We start from the raw sequence: 13,699 nt of genomic DNA, 5'->3' as shown, positions 1-13,699 counted from the left end.
TGTAAATTAACTGTAAATCTCTAGAAATCTAAAGTAATGTAGCCTATATATCCATTTCACCAATTAGAATACTTTATTTAGTTAGATTGTCATGTAGGGAAAAATAAATGTGCACTTTCTAGAGAGAATTGCATGATTTCAAAAACATTTATGGCATCAAACTTCATCTTTACGCAAGTGGAGTCTTTTCTCTAAAGATATATATATTTTTTACCCACATGACAATCTACTAAATAAAATATAGGCTAATTGGTGAAATGGATATATCACTGTTAAGAATTTCCCAGTAAAATAACAGTAAAGAACTGGCAGCAGGGTTGCCTTTATGTTACTGTAAAATTAACATTATTATACTGTCGCTGAAATTTACAGCTTTGTACTGTTAATGAAAAATACAGTTTGAACTGGTTGTTTTTTATTAATTTCACAGTATTTTACAGTTAATTTACTGTTTAAAGATATAGCTGTTTTTCACCTTTCTTTTACATTATCTTACTGATTTGTTTTAATGCACTATTTAGGTTGTATTTTTTTACATACATTTTAATAAACATTATTTTTTGCCTAGATGAATAGACTTAGCAGGTTACAGACATAGGAATAGTCACACTAAATACAATTAAAGGCATTTGTTAGGAAAAAGGCTATAATACACTTGTTGACACTTTTACCAAAAATGTCTGTCTCTAGCTGGCTACAAGCACAGAATGCAAACCATAACAACATGTGAGTGAAGAACAGAGCTAATTCAACACAAGAGTAAAAGTTATAGTGCAGTATAAGATCATTATCTGGTTTAATAAAAGGCAGCAAACAGGAAAGTTTTAAGCTTTGATTTAAAAGAACTCAGAGTTGGAGTTGGTCCTGCAGGTTTCTGGGAGCTTGTTCCAGATATTTGGTGCATAAAAACTGAGAAACAATTCAGTGAATAAACTGTGCGTCATAGCTGGATCTCTAGAAATCAAAAGTAATGTAGCCTATATATCCATTTCACCAATTAGCCTATACTTTATTTAGTAGATTGTCATGTGGGGAAAAAATAAATCTGCACTTTCTAGAGAGAATTGCATGATTTCAAAAACATTTATGGCATCAAACTTAAACTTTACGCAAGTGGAGTGTTTCCAAATAGGCCTATACTGTTTTATATACAAAGAGAAAACATTTTGCATCGCTAATAAGTTATGGCTTTGTTCAGTTATTTCACATCTGAATTTTACAGTCGCTTGTTTAAATGCATTTAATTTCAGAGCAAGACGAGCTGAACTGACATGAACGAGGAATGTTGCCATCAATAGACTAAAACGGAATAAATTTAACGAATATTTTGATATGAATGTTTATTTTTCTTGTCAAATATTTCCATGACATTTCTGTCTGTCAAATTGAAAATAGTCAATTCTGAAGTAAAAAAAAAACACTTTTATTTATTCGATTCATTTTTGATGTCTTATAAGCTCCCTCTAACTATAATTATTAATACAATAACTATTCACAAGATATTCAGCAGATTTATAGAAGTGTTTTTTTAAGCTTTTTAAAAAGAAGTAACCTGGTTGTTGATTAAATATTTTATGGATTCATATTACAGCATAAAACAAAGAGGTCTCATTACAATCGAATAAAAGTAAAAAATAATAAAATAAAATAAAAATCTTACGTGTCATAGTTGTCCCGAAATCCTTTAGCAAACGGATTGTGGTCGATTTTCAGTTGCGTAATCTGTGGAAAAAAATAATGCATCGATCATTAGAAATAGAAAATCAGACTGGAGCGTCAATTTCAAAAATTCTATTTATTTATTTATTTATATTTCTTGATTCCTATTCAAATCCACATCGTTATAATTTGTTACAAAATAAATAAGTAAAATATATTTGAATTTTCTTTTTTTTTTCAACAATCTCTAATTTGTTGAAATGGAGACTTGTTTTGGTGGACATTATATATAGCAGTGTTGTGTGAAATCTGAAGTGGTCGTACATCGGTGTTCTGGTAAGCTGTGACTGCGATGAATTGCGTCTCTGTGAAGGTGAAAGTCTGGACTCGTCCCGTTTGGCTGGTGTCTTCTGTCCCATCCTCGTTCACTTCCACCACATGGAGCCTGGGCTGGTACTTGTGGAGAGACTGGAGAACCACCATCTGGAGAGTCAATTAAAGACGCGCGTCAGAAAACTTTGGATAGATGATTAAAACAGAATGTTAGACCGATTTAGCTCCATTTAATCTTTATTTTATGATTATTGTATAAACGTTGCACTGCTGTTGTTGCGCTATAAATGAAACCAATAAGGCAGTAAACCACTCCAAATAAAAATAATAATTCTATGAAATAAAAAAGAAAGAGATGAAGGGAAAAAACACTGCAATTTTCTATAAATAATAAAAAAATATATATATATTTGTAATTAAAGCATTGAGCATGATGATGCATTCATTACCTGCCCAGTGTTGTTGGAGGCACCTTTGTTGTTTGTGAGCTTTAGCTTTCCAAATGATATTTCTTGACGCATCCAGTGCGCTCCGGTATTCGGTGAGTCCGGGTGCATATAAACCCTGTTTCCTGAACATAATACGCAAAAAATACAGAGAATTAAAACACATAATATATAGTTTATTACAAAAAAATTAATTCGTTTGCCAGTTGTTGTTTTTTTTAGATCTAAATGTTGAACCACATACTGTGGTTAAAAAATGTATCAAAACAAAAAAAAATAAGTTTAAAATGTTAATTGTGCAATAAATGTATAGGAATAAATGTATTATAGTACCTATTACATTTGTGTCTGCTTTTCCACATGGCACCCACTTGCCTCCTTGAAATCGCCAGTGATTTGGATCAGCGAGTATTACATCCACAAATATATTGTAGTGAGCAGTTGGGTCGAGGCCAGAAATGTTGAAGCTTAAAAATGGGAACATTCGTCTGTGGAAAATAAAGAAAGGAAGACAGATTTATAGAAAACGCCTCTCATAATAATAATATATTTTTTTTAAAAAAAGGCACAAACATCAGGTTAGATTCCCCCTTTTTTTTTTGCTTTGAGTCAGTTATCCTTTTTGTTTGGGAAATAGTGATTAAGTGAGGATCAGATCAGAATCAGAATTGGAATCAGAATCAGAATTGGAATCAGAATCAGAATCAGAATCAGAATCAGAATCGTGTTTATTGCCAGGTGTAAGAGGTATACACTAGGAATTTGCTTTGGTTTTGTTGGTGCAAGTTAAACAGTATAATAACAAAAGAATAGATAAAACGTTAGAATAAAATAAGAATTAAAAAAATGATGTTAATTCCACATTACGCATCAATTTTGAATTAAAAATCTTCCCAGTGATGTAAATTCTGCAAGTTGTATAACAAATAATAAGCCTGTTATTTTCATTCGTCTGTGGAAAAATTAAGGAAGACAGATTTAAAGAAAACGCCTCTCATAACAAAAAAAAGCTAGATTCCCCCTTTTTTTTGTTTTGAGTCCCTTATCCTTTTTATTTGGGAAATAGTGATTCAGAATCAGAATCAGATCAGAATCAGAATCAGAATCGTGTTTATTGCCAGGTGTAAGAGGTATACACTAGGAATTTGCTTTGGTTTTGTTGGTGCAAGTTAAACAGTATAATAACAAAAGAATAGATAAAACGTTAGAATAAAATAAGAATAAAAAAAATTGATGTTAAGTCGCATCAATTTTGAGCTAAAAATCTCCCCAGTGATGTAAAATTCTGCAAGTTGCATAACAAATAAAAAACCCTGTGTATGCGCACAACTTACCGTCCTTGCTTGGTGATGATCATCTCAGTTTGGTGTCTGTGGAACTTGAGCCACAGGGCCCTGTTGCACAGATACACCTGCGCTTTGCCCGGCACCAGTCCTGCCTGCGCTGTGGAGAACTGGTAAAAAGCGCCTCCTTGGTACGTGTGTCCATGATACTGCTGCGCGTAAGGATAGCCCGCAGTCGGGTAGCCTTGAGGAGACGTGTTGGTCAGCAGGCTGTTGTAAGCTCCGTTAGTTATAACCGGGTGATGATGGGCCATGTAGCGACTCGGACTCCCAATAGAAAAAGCTGGGTGCGCTGGTCCATGCTGGGTCGGGTATGGGAACATGGCACTGGTCGCTGCTGCAGCTGAGACTGACTGTGGCTGATGGGGAGATGGAGATGGAGAAAAGATGCACCTTTCTCCTGCAGATCCATCGAAATGATGACGGATGTCAGAGACTCCGTGAAGACCATCAGGAGAGAGTTTGCCCCTCTGGACGTCCCCTGATGCGTCCTTGGAGTCGGGGAAATTGTCTGCCTCTGACTGATTCGTCATCTCCCTAGAGTTTTTTTTCAGGGGTGAACTTCTCTCCAGGTTGTCACTTGCGGATATAATAATAGGATGGTCCTGCAACGAAAGCTCTGAGCTCGGAAAGCCACTGCCCACATTCATAAATTTCTTGGAGAGATCACTCGAGATGCAATTCTCGACCTGCATGGCTCAATAGGAAGCCAACTATTAAGCTCAACCTATATCACAAGCCTTTTCCTAATCTAACACTATGAAAAACGCCTTGCTATGACTTGTGGCGAAGGCAGCAAATTATAGCCAATTGACACCATCCTGCAATCAGGAAGGATTTTTCTTTCCATCACTCTGCCTTGCTTCGCTAATGAAACAAGTATTGCCATTGGTTAACTCCAGGCTGTAATTTAATTAGACAGCTCTTAATTAGGGACAATCTGAGGGAGCTGCTGTGAGCAAAGTGATTTGTTTGTAGTGTGACATGGACCTATATATTTGATTTAAAATATAGATTGACTCAGGACTGTTAATGTATATGAAGAAGAAGAAAACAAAAAATATAAAGATGAAAATATAAAGATTTTTCTATTGTCAGTCATGCTGCAGTTATTTACCTATTTATGCACCATGAGTGCCAAAGTATGTCTGCACGAAGAAAACCTAGATATATTATTAACACACCAAAAAAAAATGACAGTCCATGACAGGCAGTGCATCTGATGCCTTAAGATGTTTGTGGTATATAGCGTGAAATCATGGCGTCCCACTGAAGATGTGTTTATGAGTCCCAGGGCTGATGAATATTTGATGCCCTATAAAGTTATGAACCATGTGGACTGATAACATGGTGGCTGCTGTGGCACAGAAAGTAAAGGGAAATCTTAAATGTGTTAGAATTATTTTGATATCATTTAAATCAGATCTTTAAGAGGTTGTTAGAGTTAGATGCTCATTAACTCATATTAAGTCTGATTGGTTATACATAATGGGATCTGCCTTTTTCCACAAAATTATATTCAAATAAAGATCATATTTCAGCAGGATCCAGGTCTTTGAGATAACTGCCCATTTTATTTAGTTAAAGTTAAGTTTTAAGTACATAAAAATAAAATAAAATAGACAAGTAAACCATGTAAACCGCAATTTTTTTTTTTGTTTTTGTGGTTTACATGGTCTTCTCATCAGACCTTTCCAAAAGTACCTGAAGTCCTCACTGCAGTGTAATGAGACTTATATATTGATATTGATATTGATGATGTTGTCAGATGATGAAATTAAATATTAGAATGGCTAGAGGTTAAAGTCCCATGACCGGCTGCAGCCAGTATAAACACCTTCCTACTTAACTTACTAACAAGGTTATAATACCATTTTTAAGACAAACTGCTTATTCTATATGGCTGTAAGGCCTTTTTAATATGCAATTGATTTATACATTTATGGTTCAGTGGTTACACCTGAACAATAACTCAATATAACCTTTATGAACTGTGTCAGGGAGGTGTTCAACACTATGGTAATATTTTCATGAAGATGTATTAAATTGCATTATATTAAAAGGTGCATATGTGTAGACAAAATATTAGAAACACCTTTCAATATACAGTAAAGTAATGCAGTAAACATCACGGACTACGGCATCAAAATCCGATCATCTCCACTTCCTGTGACTAACTTTTGGTTGAGTTGTGCTGCAGTGTCATTAACCTGCGAGTTTGCACAGTACAATCTGAACCAGACAAGGTTGAGAGAAGACCAATCAAGGCCTATTTCGCTGGCACATCCACCAGTTTGTATCTCTAAGGAACTGCCATGAATCTCTGAAGCTAACAAGAGGGTCATAAGAGTCATTACAGTATAGGGCTATAGGGTCCAGCAATCTATTCCTGTGAAACATGCAAGCACAGGCTTGTCTGTGCCCACGCAAAAGAGGCCACTCTCTGCTCTCCTCATTACAGGATTATGGTTCACTTCCGTCACTGATCTTTAATAAGCAAAATGGGCTTGCTTTTTTCCCCCCCCCCCCCTGAACAAACCAATTGTTGAATCACCCGTGCGGCGACTCAGTTTGTCTCCCCAGGTGCTCTGGTGCCTATTTATCAGACTAAGCCCTTTCTTTCTATTGGCTCAGCCAGCTAGTGGACATAACCAAAGAGGAGGGCTGGGGCGGCTGATTTGTTATGCCCGTGGCCAGCCTTGTCCCTCGGGGAGATGGCATAGTGCAGATTAGGATCCCATCCTCCTGGCTTGTACGAACCATCCAGCTGAGCTTAATGCTTGGGTCCCTATGAGCAGTGTTTATGCCATTTCTACTCCAAAATCATCATACTTTTGTAACTTTGATTCTAATACATGCAAACATCTATAATTTGTCAATGCAGGCGTAGTATAAAAATAGATCCCAAACATATTTAAAAGATCTCTATTAAAAATATCCCTCAATAATCTGTGAAAATACCAGAAATATTCATTTAAAAAAACCACTTTTTTTCTTAAAATAATGTTCAGTTGAGCATAAAACAATGTGCTTTTCTTTTTTTCAAGCCGCTGTATCACCATTTTTTATTGTTGTGCCAAAGGAATCTGCTTGCCACCTGGGTCTAATCTAATCAATGTGAATGACAAGGAGAGAAAAAGCCTGAAAGTGAGCACCGGCTTAGGGACTTTACCTAATGCCCAGCACTGTCACTTCAATGATATGATCACAGCACACAAAATGACAACAAAATTATAGCCAGCAAGGATATGGGGACATAGTGTGCTACTCCAGTCAGGTGAAATTGCTTTTTCCGACTATGAAATGGCTTGTCTCTTGTCGGATGGGTAAACATTTCCTTGTCAGGCCAGTAATAAGGAATGAGGCACACTGGGCTGAACTAAGAGGATAGAGCCAAGGTTATTTGGGATTCATGACAGGTAGTGGCTTATATTACAGCGGCACTAAAAATTTCATGGGAATGCATTTAAGATGGCCTTTAAGTTATTTATATGTTGTTTGCCAGACGTCACATTGCAATTTCCATCAATAAATCAAAGTGAAGTCTTCATTTCTTCAAGGCTCTTTGATTTAAAAAAAAAAAAAAAAAAAAACACAAAACCTGTATTTACCTTAAGTCTTTAATTAACTAGCATGACTAATCTGACCAAGTGTGGTGGTGCTTTGTGCTTTGTTAACATAACTCTTCCCCCCTGTGGTTTCTTGCCATCAGTGATCTGCTCTGTCAGAGGGAATCAGGGTGCTCTCTGACAGGAAAGACAGCTGGAGGCCTGCTAAGGGGCGGAGTGGACAGTTGTGGCTTTTAAACCCTTATTAGCCGTCCTCCCTGGACACACCGAGACACGCGTCTACGCAGAAGTGCACTCCTACACCTGCTCATTATTGATGTCCAGACCCAACCGAGATTCTTTACCGCAAACCTCACAGCAAATTAACCTCAGGACAGGTGATCGTGATGTTCAGTGGAAATGCAAGTGACATGGCTCCTGTGCTGATACCATACCTGAGCCTGCACTCTAGAGATTATTCACCCCACAAAAACAAATATTTCTACATGTGCTTCTTTAATCTGGATTCTATTTTATTAAAAAGACAACAATTTATCTCTATACCTACAGTATTTAACCATTAAATACATCCTCCAATCACTTTCTTATTAAAGTCACACTGTTTTTATTACAGTTTCCAGACATATAAATGACAGTTTATCAGTTTATTCACAGTTATTGTTTTATGAACTCACCGCAAACCACACAAATTCAGTTCATTATATTGTTTTTCATTGTCATTCAATGTGCAGCTTGTTGCAAGGTCATTAGTCCTGTGTGAAAGATCATCAATATGCCATTTAATATTCCTGTGCCACATTTATTTGTCTCTTGAATAAGGCAGAGGGTAAAACAGACGTTGTTAGTTATTTTTATCTTCTGTCTTTCTGTTACTGTCAGTTGTTTATACATCACAGTGTGGCAATTAACACACTCTTATATGGAAATAATAGTATAAATCTATGGGAGAATGCACCATGAGTTATACACACTGCTCCCCTTTTAAAAAAAATAGAATAACATTAATACAGATGACGGCATGTAGAAATTAATGCGTAATTATAAATGTGTGAATTTTGTCTCATACCAAATCTGTAGCAAAGTAACACTTGTGAAATACTGTAATCCTCTGGGTACTACACAGCCTTAGAGAGTAATGCTCTCTGCTGTGTATTATTTTGGCTTAACAATGGGTGTGGATATAATGTCAGGAATCACAAAGTTAGTGGACGGGCTAATACCCCATACGAAAACTTCTTTTATCACCTGCTACTGACCCGTTATCAACTGTTTGGTTTGTTGCTAGTCTCTTTAAATTTTAAAGAGCCTGTGTGACCCGGGGAGTGCAGTTGGGGTTTGTGACCATTTTGTTATTTCTGCTGCCATGCACTGTCAGACGTCTGCAAGTGAAGAACATGGCCACTGTCCCTAGTAAGCCCACAGCATGAAAAATTCAGACTAACTCCACTTTTTAAGCCATTTCTGATGAAAAGCACACAGAAATGAAACTGACTTATGCCAAATGAATATCATTGAATCGCTGTGATTGTGAGGCTGATGTTTGTAACTTTGAAATTATTTATAAAACATCAGTTCCATTTTAAGAGTAGCCATGCCATGAAGTGTGCACTCGCTCCTTTGAGGATCCTCTGAGTTTTTTTCCCCGAGCACTATCAGCCTAAAGCTGAACAATAGAAAACAGAAGGGGGCTCCAATCCAGTAACTGAAGCTTTGCCTTTATTGCTTAGACAGGATGAAAATAAGCACTAATTACCCAGTCAAAGCTGTGTCTGCCTGCGTATTGTTTAATCGATAACTACGCTGACATGATGATGAACGTGGAATCTAAAAACAACAACTCAGAAACCTGTTATCTGATTAATCAACATCCCAATTTTGGCACCTAAATACCTTTAATTATATTCATGATTAACTGGTGATTAACCTGCAACAGAAATACCTTTCAAATAAAACACAAATGCTGCACAGATCCCTCAAAAGAGCACAAAATCCTCTGTTTGAAGAGAAAATATTTTGGGGGAGAATAGGAGCAAACAGGCGACTGTCGTGTTACAAGAATAATCTTCATTAAAATCACAGGCAACAACACCAGGCCAACACACAGCTCATTGGGAATGCAGTGTGAAAAAGAGAGGCCCACAGATTATCACTCTACGTAACTCATGTTTAATTTATCCAGGAGCAATATTGTCAAGAGCCCTACCATTCCAAAGAACTAGAGGCTGGTAAAAGCCGGAATAAGACTTAGGGAAGCCCAAAAATAACACAGGCTTCGAGTAAAATGTCGCAAAATGGAGAGAGCACGCTTGAGAGTGGAGGCATTAGAGGCATCTTCGATATGTTTAGCACAGCTTCACAGCAGTGTAATATAGCTGCTTTAGGATTGTTAATATTTCAAAGGATGACTTCTAAATGGACTTGGCGATAAAGTGTGCACACAACAACCAGACATGATACGCTTAACGCACTTAACCTTTGCTCTGATTTATTCTACAAAAACCTGCACCTTCGCAACAGACGGTGTATCATATAATCCTTAAATCTTGGCAATACGAGTGGAGAAGCAACATTCAAGTATAAGAGTTAACCTTAAACCAATTTCTGTGTGCTCTATGGTGTGTTTTTTTCCCTCTCCCTCCTCCTCCTCCTCCTCATCCTCCTCCCCATGGCTGAGTGAAATGGAATTGCCTCTCACATTCAAAGACAGCTCTAGGAAGGTGATAATAGAGCTACTCCCTGCTGTCTGCAGGCAGGAAATAGGAAAGTGGCATATGGGGCCAGGAACCAAATAGAGAGGAAATGTGACCAGGCAAGGGAAGGAACTAAAGGAAAGGTTAATGATCAGCTCTGAATTCTACAGGGAAGAGAACCATGTTCCAAGTTGAGAGGAAAAATAAATGTGACATGATTTATGTCCGCACCGCTCACATCCAGGCTGTCACAAACAAACACGTGGAAACCAGTTTTTATTTTTCTTGACAAACTTCTATAATAAATGTAGTGATCCATTTTGCTTTTTTTGCAATATGAATGTTCAATCCATACAGCTGCACAAGTGCTACACGACACCTCATGTTTCAGAAATGGCACATATAGAGAGAAGAATATATCACACAGTGCCACCATTTCACACTGATTAAAAAGATGAGAAATACAGACCGTACCGTAAAAAAATCAAGAAAGAATCCATCTCCACAGCCTCTCCAGTATGCTCCAGCAAGTGTGAACTACTGGATGATGTCCTACTGTTGCCCTTATAGCAGCCTGACACGCTCTCCGGCCTGCAGCATCTCCAAACCCTTTAGGAAGTGATCTGCTCTTTAAATGACCAGGAAACGAAGCCGCTACACTGGTACTAAAATTAGGCATTGGACACTGATACGTGTATGAGAAAAGAAGAAAAAAAAAGGAGAAGATAAATCATAGAACGACTTAAAAAAACGTTTGCAGCGAATGTGAGTGAAAACATGAAAATTATAGCTGTGAGTGCAATGCAGTGGGTGTGTTATCATTAGGGGTGATGTGGACTACATTAGCAGGGAGTGAATTTGCTTTAAAATGTTCACCCTGTTACCACACCTTGGTTGAAAGACGTTGTGCCCTTTCAACACAAAGCTGGATTCCCAACCTTTAACTATCAGTTACATCTGCAGTAGAGAAGGAATCAATTTTGAAGCAATTTGCACTCAGTTTGAGCTTCTACTGAGCTTCTGACAACATTTATTGTAAGTTGTCTTTTTTTCATTATCTGAGGGAGTGGGTGACACCCGAGGAAAGATGTAAACTGACTGAAGCTGTGGACTCAAATCAACTGTCATGCATAATAATGTGGAATATATCATTCTAAAAATACACATTATCGCTTGAAAATTATAAATTCATATAATCTTGACTTAACACGTTCTAAACACTGGATTCAAATGTCTTGCTGGTGCAGACTGTTGTAGCAACAGCTGGACATTAGAGACAAAGCAACATCACACAGGCCGGCTTTTTCCAGATCTGACAGCTAGATCATTTGAAGCTGACAAGATAACACTTAAATGCAAAGGTGACATGACAGTGTCTTCGGAGCCAGATGGATCGATACTCAGCTTGGCTCGTCAGGATCTGAGCAGTGGTTCTGCAGCCATGTTTTTTTTTTACGCTGCCGTTCTGAAAATAGGCTATCACTGTCTGGCACAATGTCTGGTACGTTATCAATGAGCAGATTTCCTTTCTTATGTTGCAACTGAAATATTGATACATTCAATTTAACAAAACAGCCCAGGAGTCCAGAGGAGGCCCGGAACCTTTTATAAATGTTTTTTTTAATTTTAGAAAAGCCTTAACAGCGCTATAGTTTCACTTAAAGGTGCTACATTTGAAATTCAGAGTATGTATATTGCCTACGCACGGCTCTCAACTTGGTGACGACTGAGCCGGTGGCTCGCAACTAACGGTGCTAACAGTGCAAACAACAACAACAAACACAAGGGTTTCATAAAGGAGACCGCTGTTCATGTCCCGTAAATCACGTTATAATTAGATGTTCGTTTGTGTTTCATAACAGTCAGTGTCATTTTCACTGTACACACGTAGTAGTTTTAAGCCCAACCATGTATTTCTTTCCTAAACTTAACTATAGTGGTTTTGTTGCCTAAACCTAAAGTGATGCCAAGGTTAACTACTGTATAGTGGTTTTGATGACAAAAATAAAGTGACGCCAAGTGGCGTGACACAAAGCGGCGGTATGTGACGAGTTGGGATGAGAATGACCTTCCCGGTTGCAATATTTTTTTCCTTACCATGGCGAAGGCAAGACCCGCCCTATTCTTCCTCTGGTTGGCTTACCCTGATATTCTTTCCCTAAACCTAACTAATGTCACTCCTGATGCCTCAACCTAACTAACCACCAACAACGCATTCAAGGCAACAAGACGGGAAGGTACAATGATGTCATTCTGCATAATAATTAGCCATGTGCTTCTGTTTGTTGCAGGGAGAGTGCTGTGGGAACAATGGGCAGTCCCCACCGTCGGTTGTGACGGCGTTATCAGCTGTAACCGCTGTACGAGCGCAGTGGCTTGCGTGGTCGGCCCAGCTATTTCAACGACGCACAGAGAAGCTGTGATTCAGACACACACAGAGGGAGAGCGACTTCATTCTCTGCTCAGGTAGACATTACTCCTCTATATACATCCTCCTCTTCACATAGCAAATAGTTGTTTGCTGCTATATTAATGCTCTGAATATTGAATAGAGAGCCGTTAAGCTACAGTTTGAGCAAATGTTCTGCATGCTGTAATGGGTGTAGCAACTGGTACAGCCATAAAAAAAAGATATCCATCCAGGACATCCAGGTGACTGAAAAGCTCTGTGCAAGATGGTTTGATCAAATTCTAAACTAATTGGTGGCCATAATTATGAAACTAAAATGATCAATGATTCGTCAACTCGTAGTAGCAGTCAAAAGGCGCTCGATGAAGCCCACTTTTCCAAAACGTCCCCCAAGTGAGACGGCCAAGAAGTCCCGTAGATCAGTTAGAAAAACTCGGCAAGTTGCCTTGGTGACCATCCAGGCTGCACCGACTGGCACTATCTCTATTTCCCCCCCCCTCCTCCCCTTCTCCCGTCTATACACTTAAATAAAAAAATCAAATTCTATCTTTCAAATATTCAACAGTCCCTTTTCCCTGGGAGAGGTAAGGAGTATTGTTGAATAATGCAGCCAGACAGGGATCTCCCAGAGTTGGTCTCTACAGGCATCACTGAGTAGGTCTGATCCCACTTGAGTAGCATCTATCATGGTGACATCATCATTCACACAGGGAGATATGATAAGACAGTAGTACACTACTCTACTACTTGAGCCAACTCTAAAGCAGGCAGTGGTGTTACTCATTTAAACCAGTCCACTGGCCATCTGTTGATGCTAAAATCATGGTCTGACTGCCATTTCTAAATCAAACACCATCAGTATGCTGTTCTACTGAGCGCTACCATGTTTTCCAGAAGAAAAAAAAAATTGGTAGCTTGCGAGACACTCGCATATTCTCTTTTACCTTGTGTGATTCTGGTGGGTGTGTAAACGTAAAAAAAACCACAGGGACGAGCAGCTATGGAAGAAGAAAACAACATCTACATGCGGCAGCAGCAGGTCTCTAGCTCACAGATTAGGGCACTGGGAGCACTTTGCAGGTTGTTGTCACAGGTATGACGAGGGAGAACTGCGCTCGCTATCCCCAGGTTACAAAAGGTGTGAACAAAATATGCAGCCAATTTGTTTTGTGCAGAATCAGAAGGAGAAAAAAAACATCGCAGGAGCATGCTTTGGTTTATCTATACCTGTATCCCATTTGCTTTTTCC

General features: G+C 38.4%; 1 protein-coding gene across 1 annotated transcript in view; it reads right to left on the bottom strand.

The window, feature by feature from the left end:
• The window catches only part of tbr1b (T-box brain transcription factor 1b), a 7,289-nt gene extending 1,960 nt beyond the window's left edge, over positions 1–5,329 (bottom strand). Inside the window, exons 1-5 of the mRNA XM_037789313.1 lie at positions 3,773–5,329; positions 2,772–2,926; positions 2,442–2,563; positions 1,984–2,142; positions 1,661–1,722 (exon numbers count right to left, since the gene is read on the bottom strand). Coding sequence (XP_037645241.1) covers positions 1,661–1,722; positions 1,984–2,142; positions 2,442–2,563; positions 2,772–2,926; positions 3,773–4,476 — 1,202 coding nt within the window. The 5' untranslated portion in view covers positions 4,477–5,329. The remainder of the gene's footprint in view (positions 1–1,660; positions 1,723–1,983; positions 2,143–2,441; positions 2,564–2,771; positions 2,927–3,772) is intronic.
• Positions 5,330–13,699: the final 8,370 nt, after the last annotated feature.

The sequence above is a fragment of the Sebastes umbrosus genome, chromosome 13 (assembly GCF_015220745.1).
Source record: "Sebastes umbrosus isolate fSebUmb1 chromosome 13, fSebUmb1.pri, whole genome shotgun sequence".
Taxonomy (NCBI): Eukaryota; Metazoa; Chordata; class Actinopteri; order Perciformes; family Sebastidae; genus Sebastes; species Sebastes umbrosus.
Note: the sequence above shows the minus strand (reverse complement) of the source record. Positions and strands in the feature narration are given on the sequence as shown.